Source organism: Hypanus sabinus, chromosome 2 (genome assembly GCF_030144855.1).
Source record: "Hypanus sabinus isolate sHypSab1 chromosome 2, sHypSab1.hap1, whole genome shotgun sequence".
Taxonomy (NCBI): Eukaryota; Metazoa; Chordata; class Chondrichthyes; order Myliobatiformes; family Dasyatidae; genus Hypanus; species Hypanus sabinus.
In genome coordinates, this window is record NC_082707.1 from 57071196 (window position 1) to 57097591 (window position 26396).

The window sequence follows — 26396 nt, forward strand, 5'->3', positions numbered from 1 at the left end:
TAATTTGCTTTGGGAGAAGGATGAAGGGAATGTGAGTTGGTCTTTTTCCACCTACATTTAAAGTTGCCCCTATTCCTCTTCTACCAATTACTTTTTTCATGTTATGGCCATGCTAAAACATAGAGCAGTACGGCACAGTACTGTAGACGCTTTGGACCTATGCTACCAAAGTTTAGTGGTGGATTTTTTTTCTTGATTTTCATACTTTATCTATATTGAAGGTAAGTTCTTTCTGCTGGCCATATACAGGCAGATGATCAATAATGCCCTCCAAAGAAAAGGGAAGGAACTTCTGAAACTATGACCAAAATTCATCCCCCAATTAACCGCACCAAAACCAAATGCAGTGACAGTTTGCAGCATTTTGTTTAGGCTTTCATGAGAACAAAGGAACCTCTAGGCTTTACCATTCTGCTAGTGGAAGGATACAAAAAGAAGAGAGTAGTTAGCCAGTAATGGCAACCATACCAGCCTGCACTGTATTTCAACCATTCTCACTTATTAATGCACTGCTTCAGTTCAATTATTACCACCTGCAAAATCTGTGCTGATATTGCACATATGTTTGAACACATGAAGAAAAAGATAGCTTATGTCAAGATACAAAATCACTTTTAAGTAACTATAAAATGTTAGTTCATAAATCATTTGAATTGATTTCTTTCCTACAAATTACTATAAAAATTCCTTTCTCAGTCATTAAATGCAAACCATGCAGTTCCAACTATTTTCACATGGTTACTTGCATGTTTCTGGATAGCACAATCCCTTTAAGCATTTAAGAGATTAACTCCCAGACCTAGTCAATCCAGCACAGCCAATTGCACACTAATACACAAAAAAACTAAACTTCATTAAAAGCTAGATTTTCAAATAAAAGAACATTATTTCTTGCCTGTAACACTGATTTTGGAATGGTCGCACGTATGCAGCAGTGCGAGATTTTCCAAAAAGACTAAGGCACAGATTTTGTCAAAGAATACGAGCAAACCTAACTGCAACTACCTTTGTTCCGGTGATACTGACAAGAACTTTGGTATACAGTTCCTTGCAGCGTGGTCTGGGTAAAATTTTCTGCTAGGAGCCTCAGTATAAGCAAGAATGCTGTGCTTGCAGAAAGCAAGTCCCTACCCCAGGCTCAGTGGCTGTTATTTAAATTGAATAGCTGCAACCTTTGGATGTGTCAAAGACACTCATCACTTTGGAACTATCAACAAATAATAATATAATTGAACAATAAATTCACATAAAATATTAAACCATTAGAGAAATGCATTTTGAAACACTTTTAAGGTATTCTTATAGATCTAATGCAATTACCACAAATAGTATAAATGTACATTAATATTTTAATTGTTTATAGGAATTTCATTACAATTTTTATTATGGTTTTATTTTTTGAATAGTTCCTGAGTATTTCTGAATTTTTCGCAGGCCACTTATTTCAAGGGATTCACCACCTGTGCCAAGCTTGGCTGCAGACGTCCTATTCACAGAACAGGGAAATTTGAGGGATTCTGCATTGCCATTTCAGACTCCATCCTGTGTATCCCACCTGTGCTCAGGAATCAAGATCTGTGCCTGAGCTGAACAGACTATCTTCTGTATGTGAAGTAACCCTATATGTTTCCGTTGATGACCCTTTCGCATACTGACGGGAGTGTTGTGTATGTTATAAGAGTGGCTGCATTTCAAAGTACCTCTTTTCAAGCTTGTAAAAGGAACCAGGTTACTGCAAGTTATTTTATGCTGCTTGCAGCAAACTCTACACTTCCACTAATTCGTTCAGCATCCATCATGAATGTTACAAATACTCCAGCTAAAACAAAAACATCATCTTCAGTGTCCAACATCTACAATCTATGACTATGTAATCTCACTACTAACTATTTATGTCACATTTCAGGAAGCCCTAGGCTAAGCAAGATCATCTACAACCTCAGTATTGTTTCTCACCCTAAACTTAATTTCGGATGTCATATCCTTTCTCTTACAAAGTCTGTTTACTTATCTGAATCTAGTCCAGCCTCAAGTTCAATTATCATTCAACCATACATGAATACCCATAAATACAGCCAAACGAAACTGCCTTCCTCTGGGGCCAAAGTGCAAAAACAATACCAATAGTCACACATGGCACAAGGCACATAGTGCTCATATAGATAGCAGTAAACACAGACACACAAAATATAAATATATATATAAAACCCAAGTCCCTAAGTGAGATGTCCTGTAAATTGATGGTGCATGGGTATTGTTGGCAAGAACAATCAGTTCTCAGCAATCCACAGACGACTGTATGGACAAACGCAGTCCAGCTTGTCTTCCACTGAGCAAACAGTAGAGGGCAGTACCAGTAGGAGGGGACAGAACCTAATCCAGCATGGATACTGTGCCACACTGCCTCTGGTGTCTCGCCTCCTGGATTGCTGCGACAGGCAAGCTTATGGCATGAGGCCTAGTCCTTACTACAACCAAGGCCACACAGCTCCCCTGTAATCAGTCTTGTCAATAAACCCATGAACCTGACTTGCAGTATTTTACATTACCAATATCCAACAGGGTCTTTTGAATGCAAGAGAAATGTCCACAGCAACCACTCGCTGTTAGACTGCACGCCACCTTTGCACATCAACCCTGATGCCTTTCTGTAGCAGGCAGAAACACGGTCTGCACCAAGTCTAGCTCCTCCAGCTACTCTGCCAATAAGCAGCTCGCTGATGAGGTAGACCTGCGGTAATTGAAGTTCTTAATATCCATCACTGTCTTGCAAAAAACGCATTTAAAAACACCTTTGGTTGGCCCAAGCATGCTGTCATTTAACCAGAAGATAAGCTGTGGTAAAATTGTCAGCCATGCAATTATTAGTTTCTGGCTCTAAATTTTAATATTCACCTGTCTACGAACCTAGATAATCAGCATTATTGACTGCCACCTTGGGTGCTATGTCCTTCAGGAAATCTTTCATTGTTTTTTCTACCTCTTTCTCTCTAAAATTACCTTTCATAACCTTTCTCTCTGAAAATATTTCAATAACATAATTGAATTTAGTACCATTTCATTTCAACTAATATTTATAGCTTTTATTAACATGAGTAATTTGTCCAACTTGAATTTAAAACTAGTTTACTCCTGCACTAAGTTATCAGCACTATGTCTAAATCACAAATAAAATGTTTTAGCAGAGTTTTACTCTACTACACCATCAAAACTATACTGACATCTGAGGCATGCTTTGTGTTTGCTCATAAATGTATGATTAAAACTTCTGAATGAAGTATTTTACTAGATATTTTTAAGAATCCCAGTGTATCTTGAATGGCATTTTCAAAGCATCGTTATACAGCCATCACCGGGGGAAGAAGTTGTCCATCAACTGAAAACACGTAACCTCATATACTGTGGTTTCTGAGCATTTTACAGCTAAGAAAATGTGATTCCATGCAAAATTTTCATCAGCGTACTTATTTCTGAAGATTCTGCTGGAAAAAGTTGGGAAGCAGAGTACCCTGTAGAATACAATGAATCACCGGAGACATCCTGGCTTCTGTATCAAGCTGCCCCAGGAGCTACAGAATCAGTTTTGAATTGCACTGACACCAACTTCTGAGAGTTTTACTTTCACCTCAACTGCAAACTTCTCTCCATTTACGATACATTTATGGTCTTGAGACGACAAGCTCCAGCGAACAAAGAACAAGAAAAATATAACTTAATTTGCTACAACAAAAATATAGATAACCAAATACTATTAATGGTGAAGCTGTGGATGTGGTGAAGACTACAAGTACCTGGAGGTGCACCTGGATGATAGATTTGAGTGGAGCACCAACACAGAGGCTGTGTACAAGAAGGGCCACAGTCACCTCTACTTCCCAGGAGACTGAGGTCCTTTGGAGTATGCAGGCCTCTCCTTCACATGTTCTACCAGTCTGTTGTTGCCAGTACAATTGTCTACGTGGTAATGTACGGGGGAAATGGTTTCCACATGGGTGATGCCAACAGGCACAAGAAATTGATAAGAAGGGCTGGCTCTGTTATAGGAGTCAAACTGGACACACTGGAGGCTGTGGTAGAACAAAGGACCCTATGGAAAATCCTGGCATTTCTGGACAATGTTTCTCACCCTCTGCATGCCACCTTGGCTGAACCAAAAAGCTCTTTTAGTCACAGACTAAGACAACTGTGCTGCTCCAAAGAGCGATATATGAGGCCATTCTTACCCTCGGCCATTAGGCTCGATAATGAGTCAACCTATAGCCGAGGAAGTGATGAGATCCTCCTGTTAGACTGTCTGAGATAACTTTTTTATGTTCTCTTACTTCACTTCTAATGTTTGTATATCTGTGCCCTTGAAATGCCACTGTGACACCATAATTTCCCTGGGATCAATATCTATCTCTGCATACAATTTTCCAATTACCATCCCATTTATAATTGAAATTATAATTTATTCCTCACTGAAAAGAAAGTTCCAAGAATTATTCCCCAAGCAGAAATCTGAGGCAGTGCAGAAAGATCAGTCAGAATATGGAGTTCTTAATAAAAAAAAAACTTCATAACAAGTGAGGGAGCAGGATTTCCCAGAGGCCACACATTTTAATTCCACGTCCTATTCCCATTCTGATATGTCAATCCATGGCCTCCTCTACTGTCAAGATGAAGCCACACTCAGGTTGGAGGAACAACACCTTATATACCGGCTGGATAGCCTCCAACCTGATGGCACGAACATTGATTTCTCTAACTTCCGATAATGCCTCCATCCCTTCCTTATTTACCCCCCTCCTTTTTTTAAATCTTTTTTTCTCTCTCTGTTCCTCTCACAATCTCTCCTTCCCTGTTCTCCATCTTCCTCTGGTGCTCCCCTCCTCCTTTCTTTCTCCCCAGGCCTCCTGTCCCATGATTCTCCCCCTTCTCCAGCTCTGTATCCCTTTCGCCAATCACGTTTCCGGCTCTCAGCTTCACCCCACCCTCTCCGGTCTTCTATCATTTCAGATCTCCTGTTTCCCCCTCCCACTTTCAAATCTCTTACTATCTCTTCTTTCAGTTAGTCCTGACGAAGGGTCTTGGCCCGAAATGTCGACAGTGCTTCTTCCTATAGATGCTGCCTGGCCTGCTGCATTCTACCAGCATTTTGTGTGTGTTGCTTCATAACAAGTGATATGTGAGCACAAGCGCAATTCCGGCATGTGATTGTACTTGTATGTTTGTAATGTTTTCTGTCTTTATTCCTACATTCATACCTGACTTTTCTGCACAACCTCTTCAAAATCGATCAACGTGATTAGCATTAGATTATAAAAGCTGAAGTGTCTTTCCATAGGAAATCTTCACCTGTTAAATCGCATTGCTTTCCATTCTTCTCTGGACCCCTGGCCCAGGCTGTATCGACGGATGCCACCTGACGCCCTGTTTTCATTTGTCATCTTTTTCTCAAAGACCCGTCTCTTCACTTGGAGTGTCTCAATTCCTGAGCTTTCATCGACGAGACACTCTTCAATCTGGGAATCTGTGACAGGTTCTCCTTCTCCGTTAGTTACTATTCTGCAGAAATAAGAGGAAATGGAGAGTCATTATAGTATTCCTTATGGTTTTATCTTGCACTGCTGGCAAAGGTATACTGCAATAATGATAAAATAATGTTGGGGCTCTGGATTTTTTTGTTACTTTTAGACAGCCAACTTCACAATCAATTGGAAGTTCTTAGTAGATAAAATGCAGCACGTATGAATTAATAACTTGATTTATTCAAAAGCCTATTGAGTATTATTTTGAAAACTGTACTGAATGCATTCTATTTCAAAGTCACAGAATTATGTTCATTCACAGGAGATACCAGATAAGCTAATAAATAATGTACTTTTTCCAAATCAATGTTTTAAAAGTAAGAAAGATGTTTGATTTATGCACTACAAGGGCCCACAATAAAAATGTGACATTGAATAGATGAACTTTAATAACACAGAGTGCTATTAAGGAAAATATATTGGAAAAAACTCCCACAATCTTCAGAAGAGTCACAGAATTTTATTTTCATCCACATGAAAAGACAGATGAGGTCTTGGTTTAGAAGTACATCTCCAGCTCTCCACACTCTAACCTTCTGTCCTGGAGTGGAAGTGCTACTATTAAGACAAGGCAAGGACCCATCACTTTTGCATCAAATATTACACTAATGTGCTGACAATGTTTGGGTGCACTTTGGAAAAGAAATGCTAAACCACCACAAACGCATTTGGCTACTTCTACAGCAGTTTCTAGCTCTTCTGCGTCTGCATTGTGGAACTACATAAGGGTTTTTGGAATCCAATAGGTTATCTAACTCAGTTTAATGACTAATCTGTGTGTTTTCAGTCATTAAACAGATGCCTGTTTTTCCCTAATTCAAACATGTGGTATTAAAGTCTGCCAGTAAATTCCCAACTGATCATAAGACAAACCATGAGATTGTCAGAATGTGCTGACTGGAAAACGGAAAACTAGGTTCTCTTGTTTGAACTTGACAGAGTAGATTACAAACTCAATGGTGCTTATGCTGTCTGCTCCAAAGTATACAGGATTTGTTATCAGAATCAGGTTTAATATCACTGGCATATGTCGTGAAATTTGCTAACTTAGTAGCAGCAGTTCAATGCAATCAATACATGAATATACGGAAGAATAAATAAATAAATAACAGTAAGTTTATATATGTGTCTTAAATAGTTAGATTCAACTTAGTGCAAAACAGAAATAATATAAAAAAGTGAGGTGGTGTTCACGGGTTCAATGTCCATTTAGGAATCAGATGGCAGAGGGGAAGAAGCTGTTCCTGATCGCACAGTGTGTGCCTTCAGGCTTCTGTAGCTCCTTCCTGACAGTAACAACAAGAAGAGGGCATGTCCTAGATGATGAGGGTCCTTAATAATGGACACTGCCTTTCTGAGGCACCGCTCCCCGAATATGTTTTGGATACTGTGGAGGCTAGCACCCAAAATGGAGCTAAATAATTTTACAACTTTCTGTAGTTTCTTTCGACCCTGTGCAGTAGTCTCCTCTCCAAAACCAGACCATGATGCAGCCTGTCAGAATGCTCTCCACTGTATATCTGTAGAAGTTTTCGAGTGTGTAGGTGACAAACCAAATCTCCTCAAACTTCAAATGAAATATAGCTGCTGTCATGCCTTCTTTATAGCTGCATCAATACGTTGGGACCAGGTTAGATCCTCAGAGAACTTGACACCCAGGAACTTGAAACTGCTCACTCTCTCCACTCTGATCCTTCTATGAGGATTGGTTTATGATCCCTCACCTTACTCTTCCTGAAGTCCACGATAACCTCTTTGGTCTTACTGACATTGAGTGCAAGGTTTTTGCTGTGATACCACTCAACTAGCTGGTATATCTCACTTCTGTACGCCCTTTCTTCTCCATATGAGATTCTACCAACAATGGTTGTATCATCAGCAAATTTATAGATGGTATTTGAGCTACGCCTAGCCACACAGTCATGGGTATAGAGAGAGTAGAGCAGTGGGCTAAGCACACACCCCTGAGGTGCACTGGTGTTGACTGTCAGCAAGGAGTTACTAATATCTGTCTTCGCAGATTGTGGTCTTTGGTTAGGAAGCTGAGGATCCAATTGCAGAAGGAGGTTCAGAGGTCCAGATTCTGTAGCTTATCGATTAGGACTGTGGGAATGACGGTATTAAACGCTGAGCTACAGTCAACAGCGTCCTGATATACAACAGATACAACAAAAAAAAATCAAAAACACATTTCTCTGTAAGCTGTTTATAAATCACTGAAACAGGGGAAAGAATTCCATCCCTGGAGTAAGTTGCATAGCTCAACTAAATTATAGCTTCTCTGTACCAGAGTCCTGTTTGCCCCATAAATTCCCTTGGAGTCTTTCAAGAAAAAACCCACTCCAAGAACAAATTGATTTGTATCTGAAATACAGTTGACCTAGAAACAGCCTTTTAAGGATTATGTCCACTTGCCATGAACTCTTCCACTAGAGGAATTAACTTTTGTCATTGGCCCTATAAAAATATTTAACCTATTGGATCACCTCTTAACCTTCTGCGTTCAAGGCACCAACATTGCAGAGAACCCCTAAGTTATTTCCATGTTTAGCCTTGCATTAAAAAGTGCAATCAGTTTCCCCCTAAACTGATTACAAGCCTGATTTTAACACAGTATCTAAGAATTGTTATTCACTAAGTGTGAACCAGCAACATTAACACAAAACACTGGGAGGATAGTCAACAGAGGACACCAGTTCGCAGTTTGATTCGGGGCACCGACAGCACATCTGCAGCACAAAGCAGGAATCACACTGTATCCAGTTTTGCATAATTCATTCATTCACATGGCCAGTTATAATCAGAAAGACATGGTGACTTAAAAATCCTCCCTGCAAATCCATTAAAAGTGGTAATAAAAGATCGGCAAAAAATTTGAGAATCAGCGCCCATTCTTGGTAAAGTGAGCAAGAATGTATCAGAAGCAAGTCTAACATCACTGACCTACGTCATGAAATATGACACTTTGCGGCAGAAGCATATTGCACTACAATAATAAAAAAAACCTTAAAACTTACAATAAATATGTAAGACCACAGGACTGTAAGATATAGGCACAGAATTAGGCCATTTGGCCCATCGAGTCTGCTCCACCATTTCATCAAGGCTGATCCATTTTTCTCTGAGCCCCAGTCCTCTGGCTTCTCTGCATATCCTTCATGACCTGACCAAACAAGAATCTATCAACCTCTGCCTTAAATATACATAAAGATTTGCTCTCCACAGCTGACTGTGGCAGAGAATTCCACAGATTCACCACTCTCTGGCTAAAGAAATTTCTCCTCATCTCCGTTCTAAAAGGACGCTCCTCTATTCTGAGGTTCTGTCCTCTGGTCTTAGACTCTCTCACCATAGGAAACATCCTCTCCACATCCACTCTATTAAGACCTTTCACCATTCAATAGGTTTTAATTAGATCACCCCTCTTTCTTCTGAATTCTAATGAATACAGGCCCAGAGCCATCAAACACTCTTCATATGACAAGCCAATCAATCCTGGAATCATTTTCATGAACCTTCTTTGAACCTGCTCCAGTTTCAGCTCATCCTTTCTAAAAATTGCTCATAATATTCCAAGTGATGCTTCACCAGTGTTTTATAAAGTCTCAACATTACATCCTTGCTTTTGTATTCTAGTCCTTTTGAAATGAATGCTAACATTCATTTACTTCCTCACCACAAACTCAACCTGCAAATTAACCTTTAGAGAATCCTGCGCGAGGGCTCCCAAGTCATTTTGCACCTCAGATTTTTGGATTTTGCCTCAATTTAGAAAAAAATTAACCCTTTCATTTCTTCTATCAAAGTGCATGGCCATACAGTTCTCAGTGCCGTATTCAATCTGTCATTTCTTTACCCATTCTCCAGATCTGTCCAAGTCCTTTTGTAGCCTATGTTTCCTCAAAACTACCTACCCCTCTACCTTATCTTCATAACATCTGCAAACTTTGTAACAAAGCCATGAATTCCATTATCCAAATGATTAACAACCAACGTAAAAAGAATCGGCCCCAACACAGACTAGGAACACCACTAGTCACCAGCAGTCAGCCACAGAAGGCTGCCTTATTCCCACTCTTTGCCTCCTGCCAAACAGCCACTGTTTTATCCACAACATCAAACGATTCTTCTTTGTCTATCCTGCTTGTTATTTCTTCAAAGAATTCCAACAGGTTTTTCAGTCATGATTGAAACCATGCTGAGTACAGGCTATTTTACCATGTGTCTCAAGTACCCTGAGGGTTCAACCTTAATAATAGACTCCAAAATCATCCCAACCACAGAGGTCAGACTAACTGGCCTATAGTTTCCTTTCTTCTGTCTCTTTCCCTTCTTAAAGAATGGAGTGACATTTACAATTTTCCTGTGTTCAGGAACCATCTTAGAATCTAGTGATTCTTGAAAGATGCCAATGCCCCTACGATCTCTTCAGCAACCTTTGTCAGAACTCTGGTGTGTACACCATCTGGTCCAGGTGACTTCAGATCTTTCAGTTTTCCAAAGAACCTTTTCTCTAGTTATGGTAACTTCAGACACTGACACCTCGAACTTCCACCATAATGCTTGTGTCTTCCACACTGAAGACTGATGCAGTTCATCAGCGATTTCCTTGTCCCCTATTCCTACCTCTCCAGTATCATTTTCCAATGGTCCGATATCTACTCTAGTCTCTTTTACACTTTATGTATGTGAAGAAACTTCTGGTATCCTCTTTGATACTATTGGCTAGCTTACTTTCATATTCCATCTTTACCTTCTTAATGACTTCTTTAATTTCCTTCTGTTGGTTTATAAAAGCTTCCCAATCCTCTAACTGCCCACTCATTTTTGCTCTATTATATGCCCTCTGTTTGTTTTTATATTGGCTTTGACCTCTCTTGTTAACCACAGTTGTATCATCTTCCCTTCAGAATATTCCTTCCTCTTTGGGATGTATATATCACTTGCCTTCTGAATTGCTTCCAGAAATTCCAGCCATTGCTGCTCTGCTGGCATCCCTGCCAGATTTCTTTTCCAGTCAATTCTGGCCAACTCCTCTCTCATGCCTCTGTAACTCCCTTTACCTCACTGTAATATATAAATGAAGTAAGTCATACACAAAGCAAAAAAAAATTGTGAGGTAGTGTTCATGGGTTCATTGACCATTCATAAATCTGATGGTGGAGAGGAAGAACCTGTTCCTGATATGTTGAGTGTGTGGCTTCTCACTGGTAGTAATGAGAAGAGGGCATGTCCTGGGCAATGAGGGGCCTTACTGATAGATGTCGCCTTTTTGAGGCATCCGTTTTAGAAAGCATTCTTGATGTTAGGGAGGCTGGTACCTATGATGGAGCTGACAGTTTACAACATCCTGCAGCTTTTTCTGATCTTGTGCAGTGGCCCCTCCATACCAGATGGTGATACAACCAACTAGAAAGAGTACATCTGTAGAAATTTGCAAAAATCTTTGGCAACGTACCAAGTCCACACAAACTCCTAATGAAATATAGCCGCTGTCATGCTTTCTATATAATTGCAACAATATGTTGGATCCAGAATAGAGCTTCAGAGATGTTGACACCCAGGAACTTGAAACTGCTCACCCCTTCCACTGCTAATTCCTCAATGAGGACTGGTTCGTGCTCCCTCAATTTCTCATTCCAGAAGTCCCCGATCAATTCCTTGGTGAGTGCGAGATTGTTGTTGTGACACCACTCAAACAGTAGATTTATCTCGCTCTTGTATGCCTCCCCTACACCATCTGAAATTTTGCCAACAACAGCTGTGTCACTGGCAAATTTATAGATGCCATTTGAGCTGTGCCTAACCACATAGCCATGGATGTAGAGAAAGTGAATCAGTGGGCTAGGCACACATCCTTGAGGTGTGCCAGAGTTGACTGTCTTTAAGGAGGAGATGTAATTTCTGATTGCCACTGACTGTGGCTTCCCCATGAGGAAGTTAAGGATCCAGTTGCAGAGGAAGATCTAGTGGCCCAGGTTTTGGAGCTTGTTGTTTCGAACCAAGGGTATGATGGTGTTGAACACTGAGCTGTAATCAATAAACAGCAGCCTGATGTAGGTACTGCTATTGTCCAGGTGGTCCAAGGCTCAGTGGAGAGCCAGTGAGATTGGATCCACTGTAAACCTACTGTGGCGATATGCAAATTGAAGTGGGTCCAGGTCCTTATTTGAGTAGGAGATGGATTCTGGCCATGATTATAAACAACAAGATTCCCTGAATTACAGAGAACTGGAACCAAATGTAATATTTCTGCAATCAGACCATCTCAGATCAGTTCACATCTCTGAGCAGAGACCATTTATGGAACTATATGGCTCTTAACCATCAAATAATCAAAGAGTTTTTTCTACTGTAATATATGAAGTCCCAATGAACATTAATATATCTACTTCTACTTCTCTACTGTTGATTGACAGGATGTTCAACTTCTAGATTATGATAACAAGCTTGGAGAGAACATAAAAATAACTTTAAAGTGAATATAGTCACTTCCAGTGTTCCCTCCAATCATGTTCTAATAATCTATTTTCACCCTCTTAGCTTTTCTCCTGATCATCCTTTGCTGAATGCTAAGTTCATGTTTGCTGTCTTATTGAGACCATCTGTATGTCTCCTTCTTTGTACCCTTGCTCTAAATTACCTTGTTAGCCCTGGTTGTGATATCCTTCTTGATTTATCTTTTCTGCCAGACAGGAATGAACAATTGCATTTCATCCATGCTCTCTTTAAATGTTTGCCGTTGCCAGTTTGCTATCAATCCCACATGTAATATTCCTCAATCTATCTGAGCCAACTCTTGCCTCATACCACCGTGGTTTTCCTTTTTTAATACTCAGGACTTGGAATCATTGATGTCACTCTCCATCTAAATGAAAAATTATCTGTAATTTTGTTGCCAGATTGATAATTGACTCTCTTGATTGTTTTTCATTACAAAATAATGTTGAAGATCAGTTTTTGCCATATTAGTTCAAAAAAACGTCATCCAGGATTGCTTTCTCTGATATCTCTGAGGACTTAACCTGGTCCCAACATATCAATGCAGCTATAAAGAAGGGAGGACAGTGGCTATATTTCATTAGGAGTTTGATGAGATTTAGTACGTCACCAAAAACACCCAAGAATTTTTACAGATGTACTGTGGAGAGCATTCCGACCGGTTGTATCATCGTCTGGTTTGGGGGCGTGGGCTGCTGCACAGGATTGAAATATGCTGCAGAGAGTTGTGAGATTAGAAAGCTCCTTCATGAGTAACAGCCTACAAAGTATCTAAGACACCTTCAAGGAGCAGTGCCTCAAAAAGGTAGCGTCCATCATTAAGGACCCCACCACCCAGGACAGAGGTCGGCAACCTGCGGCTCCAGAGCCACATGCGGCTCTTTGATCTCTGTGATGCGGCTCCCCGTGGTTTGTTAGCTTTTGAAATGTAATTCGAAATTTGAAGATTATGGTGATCTTGTACTTTGCGGAGACACCGTTTCCTGGCACATCCGAACAATTAGCCACCGTTCCGACTAAGGGAGATAGCCTACGGGGGTTTGTGAGTACGTGTCTTTTGGAGCATCCGCGCCCATGGGGACGGGTTGAGGGAGGCTTTAAAGCAAGGCTGTTCGAATAAAGTTACCTTTGACTGCAGTCTTTATTTTAGCGCTGCGTGTAGCGCTACATCGCTACAACGTGTTTTTTATCGCTATTAATATACATCACCACTGCCAATGCCTGACACCCGCCAGTGCGCGCTTTCTTTTAATTCTTCAATCCAAGGTAGGCTACCTATGTAGTAACCTTCAACCCAACGTCTTTTTTTCGGAGTTCAAAATGTTTTTGTTGCATGCAGAAATGTAATTTCGTTTTCTCTGCAGGAGTTCATCAATTTCAAAAATGCAACACATTATAGTTTGTTTATACATAGCATAAAGGCAAAAAAAACCCGTTGTATGCAGTGTTATTTCGTTTTGTGGCTCCCAGTGTTTTCTTTTCTGTGGGAAATGGGTCCATATTGGCTCTTTTAGTGGTAAACGTTGCCGACCCCTGACCCAGGACGTGCCCTCTTCTTATTGATACCATCAAAAAGGAGGTAAAGAAGCCTAAAGGCACACACTCAGCGATTTAGAAACAACCTCTTCCTCCTCCATCCAATTTCCAAATGGACATTGAACCCATGAACACTACCTCAGTCATTCATCATTCAGGAGCCTTGCCGTTCGGTGTGCGTGATCATGTCTCTCCATCCATCACGGTCCCTGACCCTCCGAATTGTAGTTGTTGCCTCCCCTGTTTCTAACCGTGATGTTAATCCATCTCTCATTCTCTGCCTGCCTCTGCTTCTGTTTCCTTCCAGCTTTCCAATTGGAACTAAATGTTCTAACGTCTCTCTTCGCATGATGTGTCCAAAGAATTTATTGCTGTTTTCTGTTTCTTTTTAAAGTAATATACATTTTGTTTTCGTTCTCTGTAGAACTTCTTCATTGGTTATCCTGTCCCTATATGATATGCATAGCATTCTTCTGAGGAACCACATCTCTGCTGCATTGATTCTTTTTTCCATTGCATTTGTGATGGTCCATGACTCACAGCCACACAGCAATATGGGAAGAGTGTAGCAACTGAGAGTTCTAAGGTGGATGTCAATTGCTATTTTCTTGTTCATTAGGATGTTTCTCATTTCCGTAAATGCTGTTCTTGCTTTTATGTCTGTTTCGCATTTGCCATCAGATGTTACCCATGATCCAAGGTACTTGAAGTTGTGAACTTGTTTCAGGATTTCATTTCCTAATATGATCCTACAGTTTATCCCAAACTACCTCAGTACTTTCTTTATTATTTCTGCTCTTGTACTACTCATTTTAATTATATATACACTGTAATTCAGCTTTTCTTTCTATATTTATCATGTATTGCATTGTACTACTGCTGCTAAGTTAACAAATTTCACAACATATAGCAGTGATATTAAAGCTAATTCCGATTCCGAACCTGATTCTGCTGACCTGTTAGTATTTTGAATAGTCTGATGGAAATGTAGATTAAAATCACCCATGATTATATTTATACCCTCACTAACCCACATCTCTAATTTTCTGTTGATTGCCATCCCTAACATTACCACAACTCCCTTTCCTATTTTACTCAGCATCATCTTTGCAGATTTCACCTAATTTGACCTGAACTCTTTGTGACTTTTGTGATGATCTCCTCTTTAGCCAGCAGTATTAGCCCACCTTCTTTTCCTTCTTGGCTGTCTTTTGAAATTGCTTCCTGGATGTTCAACTTCATTCCTTAATGTTCATCCTCGTTTCTGTAATCCCAATTATTCTGAATTAAGACACAACACCTTCAGGCTAGTCTCTAGAGTACCTTTAGTCACCTCAGCATGATTTTGTACTGTGGCCCTGTTTACTGCTGTGCTTTTGCTTTTGTCCGTCTTGTTCTGCTTTTATTTTAGTTCCCCCTTTCTCTTTTTCCCTGTATAGACTCCTATCTCTGGGCCATTTTATATTAAATCCCCCAAATTTGCAAGCATTGCCTTTGGACCTCAATCCCACTTTCTTCAAATTTAATTGTCATTCAACCGTACATGAATACAGCCAAATGAAACAGAGCTCCTCTGGGGCCAAGGTGCATATAAAATATACACAGTACATTCAAAATAGCAAGCAAACATACAGTCATGCCAAAAAAATATATAGCTCAAGTCCATGAGTGACATGTCCGGCAAATTGATGATGCAGTTCCCGACAGTCCACAAATGAACATGCATATTCATGCAATGCTGCTTGTCATTCCAATGATCTGACACTGGGGGGCAGCACTGACAGGAGAAGCCAGCACCAAACTGAGCCAGAACCAATTCTCTGAGACCGTAAGACAAAACAGCAGAATTAGGCCAATCAGCCCATCAAATCTACTCCACCATTCAATTGTGGCTGATATATTTTCCCTCTCTACCTCATTCACCTGTATTCTCCCAGTAACCTTTGATATTCTTGCTAATCAAGAACTTATCAACCTCCACTTTAAGTATACCCAATGACTCAGCCTCCACAGGGGTCTATGGCAATGATTTCCACAGATTCACCATCCTCTGGTTAAAGAAATTCATCCCTATCAGTGTTCTAAAGGGGTGTCCTCTGATCCTAAGGCTGCGCCCTCTGGCCTAGACTCCTTGCACTATTGATTAAAGTCCACTTGAGCTAGGCCTTTCAATATTCACAGCAGGCCAGGCAACCTGCTGTGTTTCACCAGCATTTTGAGTGTGTTGTTTGAATTTCCAGCATCTGCAGATTTCCTCGTATTTGCTCTTTCAATATTCAATAGGTTTCAAAGAGGACTGTGAGTACTGGTCCAGAACCAGCATGTGCTCTTCATACATTAACTCTTTCATTCTTCATAAACCTGTCAACATATCCTTTCTTAGACGGGGAGCTAAAGATCACTGACAGCATTCTGAAGTGGTCTGCCTAATGCCTTACAAAGCCCAGCATTACATCCTAACTTTTATATTGTAGTTCTCTCAAAATAAATGTCATAACTGCATGCGCCTTCCTTATTACAGGACTCAACCCGAAAGTTAACCTTTAGGGAATTCTCTACTAGGACTCCCAAGGCCCTTTGCATCTCTGATTTTTGAATCTGCTCTCCATTTAGTAAAGAGTCTATGCCAGGCATGGGCAAACTACGGCCCGGGGGCCAAATGCGGCCCGTTAAGCTTTTTAATCCGGCTCGCAGAACTTGATGAAATTATATTAATAAACCTTGTTAACGTTTTTTCCCTGCAATTCTGGTGATTTCCCAATAGATGACGCACTCTATATACATTGACCTTTGTTGAGGTGCAGCGTATTACTCCACATTTATGCTTTACTCTTTGTTCGGCTCGACCTATTTGTGTGAACAGGCGTTCAGCGTCATGAACATCAACAAAGCCAGCCACAGATCCAAGTTAACTGACCAACACCTCAGATCCATCCTGAGAATCGCCACAACAAAACTAAATCCAGACTTTGATGCGCTGGCTAAAAAGGGAGACCAACAACACTGTTCCCACTGAAATTAAAAATGTTTCTTCGTTATGTTATGTAAAAAATGCATTTGAAAATATTTTTTTCAATAAGCCTTACATGTTACATGTCATTTCTGTTAAGTGATGGACATGAGTAGTGCGCAGGTGCACGTACGTTCTCAAAATAAAAAATGTGCTCCAGATCAAATAACGCGCTCCGCATACTGGCGCGCTCTCACTGTTCTGTCATTGTGCGGGTCGTTGTTGAGTTTTGGCACAGGGGACAATTGAATAAGAAGGAGCAGGACAAGTAGACCTGCATCTCCTACCATTTTTGAAATAAAGACAGTTAGGAGGAGAGTGATGATGATAATATCTTGAAGGATAACAGAATTTTCAGTGCTTTAAAATAATAACTGTCACTATTAAAAAAAGCTGTATTTTATTCATTTAATTTTCAGTGTTTTAAAAGTCATTTCAATAAATAGCTAAATACCATGGGACTTCAAAGACAGATATTTTGTTGTAATGCATTTGTTCATTTTCAATTGAAATTAAAGCACATGTTTTCTACATATCCCATGATATTTTATTTTCTCTTATGAGGTGTATTACCAAAACACTCCGTCCATCTGCTCCTGGTCCGGCCCCCCCTGTCAAATTTTAGAACCCTTTGTGGCCCACAAGTCAAAAAGTTTGCCCACCCCTGGTCTATGCCTTTAGTTTTTCTATCACAGCATGGTGACTAGCGTAAAACTTTACAGTGCTAGCGACTGGAAAATAGGGGTTCAATTCCTGCTGCTCTCTGTAAGGATTTGTACATTCTCTCCATGACTGTGTGGGTTTCCTCCGGGTATTCCGGTTTCTTCCCACATTCCAAAAGAATTAGTAGTGTCAGTAAGTTGTGAGGGTGCTATGTTGGCTCCACAAGCCGCACACAGTACATTTCAGGGCCGAGTTGGTCTTTGACACTCTCACTGTATCTTTTGATGTACATGGCAAATAAAGCTAATCTCTATAGTCTCTTCAAAATGCATGACCATACCTTTGCCTGCACTATATTCCACTGTCATTTCTTTGTCCGTTCTCCTAATCTGTCCAAGTCCTTTGGCAGATTCCCTGCTTCCTCAACACTACCTGATTCTTCACTTTTCTTTGTATTACAAGACCATAAGACATAACAGCAGAATTAGGCCATCTGGCCCATCGAGTCAGCTCCGCCATTCAATCATGGCTCATCCTTTTTTCCTCCTTCTCAACCCCAGTTCCTGGCCTTCTCCCCATAACCTTTGATGCCATGTCCAATCAAGAACCTATCAATTACTGCCTTAAATACATCCAATGACCTGACCTCCATAGCTGCATGTGGCAACAAATTCCACAAATTCACCACCCTTTGGTTATATAAATTTCTCCGCATCTCTGTTTTGAAAGAGTCCCCCTCTATCCTGAGGCTGTGCCCTCTTGTCCTAGACCCTCCCACCATGGGAAACATCCTTTCCACATCTACTCTGTCTAGGCCTTTCAACATCCAAAAGGTTTCAATGATATCCCTCCTCATCTTTCTGAATTCCAGCGAGTACAGACCCAGAGCCATCAAACATTCCTTATATGATAACCCTTTCATTCCTGGAATCAACCTTGTGAACCTCCTTTGAACCTTCTCCATTGCCAGTACATCTTTTCTAAGATAAGGAGCCCAAAACTGTTTACAATACCCAAGGTGAAGCCTCACCAGTGCCTTATAAAGCCTCAGCATCACATCCTTACTCTTGTATTCTAGACCTCTTGAAATGAATGTTAACATAGCATTTGCCTTCCTCACCATCAACTCGACCTGCAAGTTAACCTTCAGGGTGTTCTGCACAAGGACTTCCAAGTTCCTTTGCATCTCAGATTTCTGGATTTTCTCCCCATTTAGAAAATAGTCTGCACATTTATTTCTATAGCAAAGCGTAAGACCGTGCATTTTCCAACATTGTATTTGATTTGCTACTTTCTTGCCCTGTAAACTTCTCCACAAAGCCAGCAATTCTGTCAATCCAGATCATTAACATATAATGTGAAAAGTAGTGGATCTAACACTAATCCCTACAGGACACCACTAATCAACAACAGCCACCCAGAAAAGACCCCTTTATTCCCACTCTTTGCCTTCTGCCAGTCAGCCGATCTTCTATCCATGCTAGTATCTTCCCTGTAACAACATGGTTTCTTATTTTGTTAAGCAGCCCCATGTGCAGTAATTTTTCAAGGGCCTTCTGAAAATACAAATAAACAACATCCTTTGTCTATCCTGCCTGTTATTTTCTCAAAGAATTCTAACAGATTTGTCAGTCAAGATTTCCCCTGAAGGAAACCTATTTTATCCTTTGTCTCCAAGTACTCTTATATATGATCCTTAACAATTGACTCTAATATCTTGCCAACCACCAGTCAGACTAACTGGCCTATAATTTCCTGTCCTTTGCCTGCCTCCCTCCCTTTCTAAAGAGTGAAGTGCAATTTGTGGTTTCCATTCCTCTGAAATCATTCCAGAATCTAATAATTCTGGGAAGATCACTGTTAATGCCTTCAAAATTTCTTCAGGTACCTCTTCTAGAATCCTGGGGCGTAGTCCATCTGGTCCGTTGACTCATAAATCTGAACTCCTCCCTTCACACCATTCCTAGAGCCGTAGGTTTATCTGATGTATCCTGCTATTTCTAGTCTGGCAAACATAGGACACTAATAGTAGTCCCGACATTACTTGCTTTTGTGATAATTAAAAAACCCATAAATTACAATAAATAAAAATGAAATATGTGGTGCAAGAAGCAAAAAAAAAGTGAGGTATTGTTAATGGGTTAATTGACCATTGATCTGCTACCTGACACTAATAGTAGTCCTGACATTACTTTCTTTGAAGTTCCTTAAGGCTATTATAGTGGGCATAAGCTCCCACTATATACTAAATGCTCCCGATGACGTGCCCCTCTAACAGCCTCTGATAACTAAGTCCAGTTCCTGGCCTTCACACGTGGCTTAGTTACTAAGTCCAGCAGAACCAGGCTTCAGGAGTAAACTCTGAGGGAAAACTCCAGAGCTGGGGTCCCTAAGGTAACCCTACATTGAGTTCAACACTGACTGGCAAGTCCTGTGACCAAACTGTATGAGTCTCCATGTTCCTTTGGCTTCATCAGATGTGTGGAGAGGGGGAGCTTGCTACATGAGCTTGCCCTCCATATTGCACAGCCCGGGCTTGTATACCTAGAAAGCCAGGATGCAGCATCCATGGTCAACTCTGGCTGACAGAGGCCTTACTCACTTTCTTTGAGGTTCATGTTTTAGTTCAGTTTCTAATTCCTCATGTTTATCATGCAGAATCACTTTTGAGTCTATACTGTTCATTCCAATGTGGACCACAATATCTGCTCACCTTTCTGCAACGGCTTGTATTGGCTCCGAGGCATCCTTGAGCTGAACAGTACGAAGACACTCTACCATGCCGGGGCTAGTTTTTTAGTGGCAGGATTATTTTAAGTTCTCATTACAACCGAGTCTCACATCATGGTAGTCCTACCAATTTTTTCCCTCTCCTACGCAACATAGCGACATGACTGCCGTGAACTAAATAATTATTAAAAGTATTGCTGAAGGAAACTATCATACACTGTATATTGTAGGAATTCCTCCTGGAGTGTATGTGTTATTATTTTATTTCGTCTAATCTTAGTGCAAATTAAAATCAGTCATGATTACCCTTGTTTCTTTATTGCACACATTTCCAATTTAATTTTTAGTAACATTGTAACATCACCACTACTGTTTGGGGGAAATTCCTACTAATGTTTTCTGTCCCTTGCTATTTGATGGGCTTCTATTAATTCTGCATCACACTCAAAAGATTTGGAAGTCATCTCTCAATTCCCTTCAGATTCCTGCAGTAGAAGCTAGTATCACCTTAAGTTTCTTTAATGATAAAATTATTTTGACAAATATTGGCTATAATCATTCAGGACACATATTTATGATTATTTTAGCACAAATGATATGAATTACAGCTGAGCATTGTTATAGACTAAAGCAAAATATTTGTTTAATCGAAACATTATGTGAATCAAGTTTTGTATTTTGAATTACCATTCAAAAAGAAAGCATCCAAAAATTTGTCTGCTCAATGCAACTGATAATTATCAGGTTGTTATGGTAATCAAAAGAGAAAGATGGAAATATTGTTTGCTATTTAGGACATTTTTTTCACCATAAAAAGCAAAGATTGGGCTTTTTAGACCTGTTCATAATGTACATCGTTGATGGAAGATTTTAATATCCATTTAAGATCCTGCCAAAATGCAGCGCAGCAGGGGCTATTTCCATTACCTCCAAGGGCTCTGACAGCTTTTTGGATTGCCCAGAAATGATGGCTAATTACTAATACAAGTCTGTGTGTATCAAGGGGACAATATTTTCCACAATTGCTCAATATTTGTCTCACTATACATACTAAAATGTTTGGGTATAGAGGAATTAGTAACAATTAAAGATAAGAATAAAATGATTATAGGTTACAAATGAAGATTTTGCTTTATTTATCATTTTTAATTAACATCAAGTGTGCAATTTCTGAAGTGAACAGAACCTTACATTGGGTTGTGGCAGGGAAGTAGTTTTTTTTCAAGCTGTTATAAACTGGTAGCAAATAATAGCAGACTGGTTTAGTATCCAAAATGCGACTGAAAGAGAAATCGGACTAGTGTGATTCCTTTGTTCAACTTCCTTTATCACAAATATGAACTTCAGCCTGACATGCCCCATCACTCAATTGTTCCCACAACCTATGGACTCATTTTCAAGGGCTCTTCATTTCATGTTCAAGATATTTATTGCTTATTTATTTATCATTATTATTCTTTTCTTTGTTCTTTTTGCATTTGCAATTTATTGTCTTTTGCACACTTGTTGCTTGCCCTGTCGGTGTGCTCTTTCATTGACTCTATTATGGTTATTGGACTTAATGAGTTTGCTCATAAGAAAATGAATCTCAGGGTTGCTTGTGGTGAGATGTGGTATATGTACTTTAGTAATAAATTTACTTTGAACTTTTTGAACTTTGAAAAGGCTTTGTATGTAGAAGCACAAAATGTTCAATTATTAATTGTGAGTCATATCTTCACTAGATGCTTGTGCTGACTGAACACAAGCATTGTTGATAGCAGAGGTGCAACTTTTCACTTACTGTATAGTAAGCACAAACCCCCCAGCTTTCCTATTAAGCCAATGATGCCATGTTAAGTTACCAAATAATATAGAATTTAAACAAAACACAAGATTTAAGACAGCTGATATTAAATAGCATTTGTGTTATTTGTATCTGTATCTGTAGATGCGAACTTCATACTATTCAGGACATTTACAAAGACAGGATACTGGAGGGAGTCCAATATCCTTGCGAGCAGTTTGGCTACAGTTGTTCGGTAGGTTGAAACTAACCTGTCAGGAGAATGGGAACCAGACTGATAGCATTGAAGATGAGGTAGTTGGTTTACAAACAAAGGCAAGGTGTAGTGAGACTCCTAGCAAGGAGAAGCTGATGATAGGGCAAATTTGCTGTCAACAGGATTAGTTGCAATGTAAAAGGTGGACAAAATCGAAAAGGGTGAATACAGGATGGAAAGTGTTATATTTAAATGTGCACAGTATACGGAACAGGGTAGATAAACTTGTAGCACTGTTACAGATTGGCATGTATGATGTCATAGGCATCACTAAATCACAGCTGAAAGAAGATTATAGCTGGGAGCTTAATGTCCAAGGATACAAACTGTATTAAAAGGGCAAGCAGGCAGGCAGAGGGATTGGTGTTGCTCTGTTGGTAAAAAATGAAGTCAAATAATTAGAAATAGGTGACTTAAAGTCGAAAGGTACTGAATAATTGTGGATAGAGTTAAGGAACTGCAAGGGTAAAAAGACCCTGGTGAGAGTTATACCCAGACCCCCAAACAGTAGTAAGGATATGGTCTACAAATTACAATGGGAAATAGAAAATGCATGCCAACAGAGCATTGTTACAATAGCCATGGGAGGTTTTCAATACATGGGTAGATTGGGAAAATTAGGTTGGTGCTGGATTCTAAAAGGGGGAATTTCTAGAATCCTTATGAGATGGCTTTTTAGATGAGCTTGTGGTTGAACCCATGAGGGGATCTGCTACTCTGGATTGTGTGTTTTGCAATGAATCAGAATTGATTAAAGAGCTTAAGGTAAAAGAACCCTTAGGGTGTGTAATCAGAACATGATCAAATTTACCCTGAAATTTGAGGAGGAGAAGCTAAAGTCAGATGTATCAGTATTGCAGTGGAGTAAAGTGTATTACAGAAGCATGAGAGACGAGTTGGCAAGATTTGATTGGAAAAGAACACTGGCAGGAATGAGAGCAGAACAGCAATGGCTGGAATTTTTGGAAGCAATTCGAAAGGCAGAGGATATATACATCTTAAAGAGGAAGAAGTATTCTAACGGAAAAATGACACAGCCATGGCTGACATGAGAAGTCAAAGCCAACATTAAAGCCGAAGAGAGAGCATACAATAGAGCAAACATTAGTGACAAGTTAAAGGATTGGGAAGCTTTCAAATTCCAACAGAAGGGAACTAAAAAAGTCATTAAGAAAATAAAGATGGAATATGAAAGTAAGCCAGCAATAATATTAAAGAGGATACCATAAGCTTCTTTAGATACATAAAGTGTAAAAGAGAGTATTGGACTGCTGTAAAACGATGCTGGAGAGGTACTGATGGGGGACAAGAAAGAGGCAGACAAACTGAATAAATATTTAGACACTAACAGTATGGTGGAAATTTGTGTGTCAGGGTCATGGAGTGTGTGAAGTTGCCATTACTAGAGAGAAGATTCTTGAGAAACTGAAAGGTCTGAAGATAGATAATTCACCTGGCCAGATGATGTACACCCCAGGGTTCAGAAAGAGTTGGCTGAAGAGATTGTGGAGGCATTAGTAATGATTTTTCAAGAATCACTTGATTCTGGAATTGTCCTGGAAGACTAGAAAACTGCAAATGTCACACCACTCTTCAAGAAGCGAGAGAAACAGAAGGAAGGAAATTATTGACCAATTAGTCTAATCTCAATGGTTGGGAAGTTGTTGTAGCTGATTATTATAAATGTGGTTTCAGGGCACTTGAAGGCACATGGTACAATATGCTGTAGTCAGCATGGTTTCCTCAAGGGACAATATTGCCTGACAAATCTGTTGGAAGTCTTTGAAGAAATAACAAGCAGGAGAGACAATGGAGAATCAGTTGATGTTGTGTACTTGGATTTTCAGAAGGCCTTTGATAAGGTGCTACACATGATGATGCTTAACAAACTATGAGCCCATGGTATTACAGGGAAGATTCTGGCATCGATAAAGCAGTGGCTGATTGGCAGGAGGCAAATAGTGGGAATAAAGGGATTCTTTCCTGGTTAGCTGCTAGTGATTAGTGATATACCACAGGGGTCTGTGCTGGGACCAATTCTTTATACATCATATGTCAATGACTTGGATGATAAAATTGATGACTTCATTAAAAGTTTGCAGATGGTAAGAGGATACATAGAGGGGGGCAGGTAGTTTTGTGGAAGTAGAAGGGCTACTGAAGGACTTGAGACAGATTAGGAAAATGGGCAAAGAAGTGGCAAATGCAATTCAGTGTTAGAAAGTGATGGTCATGCATTTTAGTAGAGGAAATGAAAGCTTTGACTGTTTTCAAGTTGGAAAGAATCACAAAAATCTGAGGCACAAATGGACATGGGAGTCTTTGTGCAGGATTCCCTGAAGATAAATTTACAGGTTCATCTACCTGTATACCAACCTGTCCCATCCTCAACCCTATCACTCCAGTTCCCATCCCCATACCAAATTAGTTCAAACCCTCCCTGATAGCTCTAGCAAACCTGCCCATGAGGATATTGGTTCTCCCAGTTTCAAGTGTAATCCATCTTTTTTGTACAGGTTCTACCTTCCCAAGAAGATAACCCAATTATCCAGACGGTGCAGGGGCAGGAATGGCTACTTCAAGAGCCAGGCTTTAGATGTTTCAGAAAGGACAGGGAGGGAGGCAAAAGAGTTGGGGGCGTGGCACTGTTGATCAGAGATAGTGTCATGGCTCCAGAAAAGGACAAAGTCATGGAGGGGTTGTCTACGGAGTCCCTGTGGGTGGAAGTTAGGAATAGGAAGGGGTCAATAACCCTATTGTGTGTTTTTTATAGACCATCCAATAGTAATAGGGACATCGAGGAGCAGAAAGGGAGGCAGATTTTGGAAGGGTGTAATAATATCAGGGTTGTCGTGATGGGGGATTTTAATTTCCCAAATATTGATTGGCATCTCCCTAGAGTGAAGGGTTTAGATGGGGTGGAGTTTGTTAGGTGTGTTCGGGAAGGTTTCTTGACAAAATATGTAGATAAGCCTCCAAGAGAAGAGGCTGTACTTGATCTGGTATTGGGAAATGGACCTATTCAGGTGTCAGGTCTCTCAGTGGGAGAGCATTTTGGAGATAGTGATCACAATTCTATCTCCTTTACAATAGCATTGGAGAGGGATAGGAACAGACAAGCTAGGGAAACGTTTAATTGGAGTAAGGGGAAATACAAGGCTATCAGGCAGGAACTAGGAAGCATAAGTTGGAAACAGATGTTCTCAGGGAAACGTACAGAAGAAATGTGGCAAATGTTCAGGGGATATTTGGATGACGTTCTGCATAGATACGTTCCAATGAGACAGGGAACGGATGTAAGGGTACAAGTTCCGTGGTGTACAAAGGCTGTTGTAAATCTAGTCAAGAAGAAAAGAAGAGCTTGTGGCGACCCACTTTCTGCACAGGCGAACCGGCTCACAAATAGCCAGCGTGCAGGGGGAGACTTTGGTAATGCACCGCTGATGTCATTTCCGCCCGGAGAGGGCGGGCGCTAGGGATTAAATGCCAGTGCCGCTAAGTTTGGATAAACTAGTCTCTGAACGACTTACCGACTGCGTGTCGTTATTTCAGCGCTGTGTGTAGCACATCGCTACATTGGTGACTCCGACAGTCCAAACGGGATTTGGACCAAAGATGACCGACTCTTCATCTGTTCACGCAGTTTCACTAAAACTGACGACTTTCTGGACGCTGCGACCACGCGTGTGGTTTAGCCAAGCAGAAGCCCAGTTCCAGATTCGGCAGATATCCTCTGATTCCACGCGTTACTACCACGTGGTGAGCACCCTTGACCAGGAGACGGCTGCCCAGGTTGCAGATTTCATACAGTCACCCCCGGAAGAAGGCAAATATGAAGCATTCAACGCGCTGCTCACTGGGACCTTTGGCCTCTCACGGCGTGAGCGGGGTGCCCGCCTGCTTCACCTGGACGGTTTGGGAGACAGACTGCCATCGGCATTGATGAACGAGATGCTGTCCCTGGCTGACGGACACAAGCCCTGCCTCATGTTTGAGCAAGCGTTCCTAGAGCGACTGCCGAGGACATACATCTGCTGCTGGCCGACGCAGATTTCAGCGATCTCCGGAAGGTGGCAGCCCGGGCAGACATGCTGTGGAAAGCCAAGAGGGAGAGCGTGGCGTCCGTTGGTCAGATTACCAGGCCACGCGCCCAACAGCAGACCAGACCAGGCCCGACAGGGGGGCGCACACAACACAGAGGCAGGAGTGAGGAGGCCAGTGAACAGTGGTGTTTCTACCACCAGTGGTGGGGCACAAAAGCCCGCCATTGTTGCCCGGCCTGCCAGGGCCAGGGCCAGCTGCCGCTAATGACTATGGCAGCTAGCCACCAGGACAGCCTCTTGT

At 40.8% G+C, this 26396-nt stretch overlaps 1 protein-coding gene across 8 annotated transcripts in view; it reads right to left on the bottom strand.

Moving 5' to 3' along the window:
- Positions 1 to 26396, bottom strand: part of veph1 (ventricular zone expressed PH domain-containing 1) — a 238005-nt gene that overhangs the window by 76351 nt on the left and 135258 nt on the right. For all 8 annotated transcript variants that reach the window (XR_009507288.1, XM_059946577.1, XM_059946567.1 and 5 more), the window contains exon 8: positions 5338 to 5547. Coding sequence is in view for 7 of the 8 variants with exons in the window: in XM_059946577.1 (XP_059802560.1) it covers positions 5338 to 5547 (210 nt within the window). In the remaining variant the exon portion in view is untranslated. The remainder of the gene's footprint in view (positions 1 to 5337; positions 5548 to 26396) is intronic.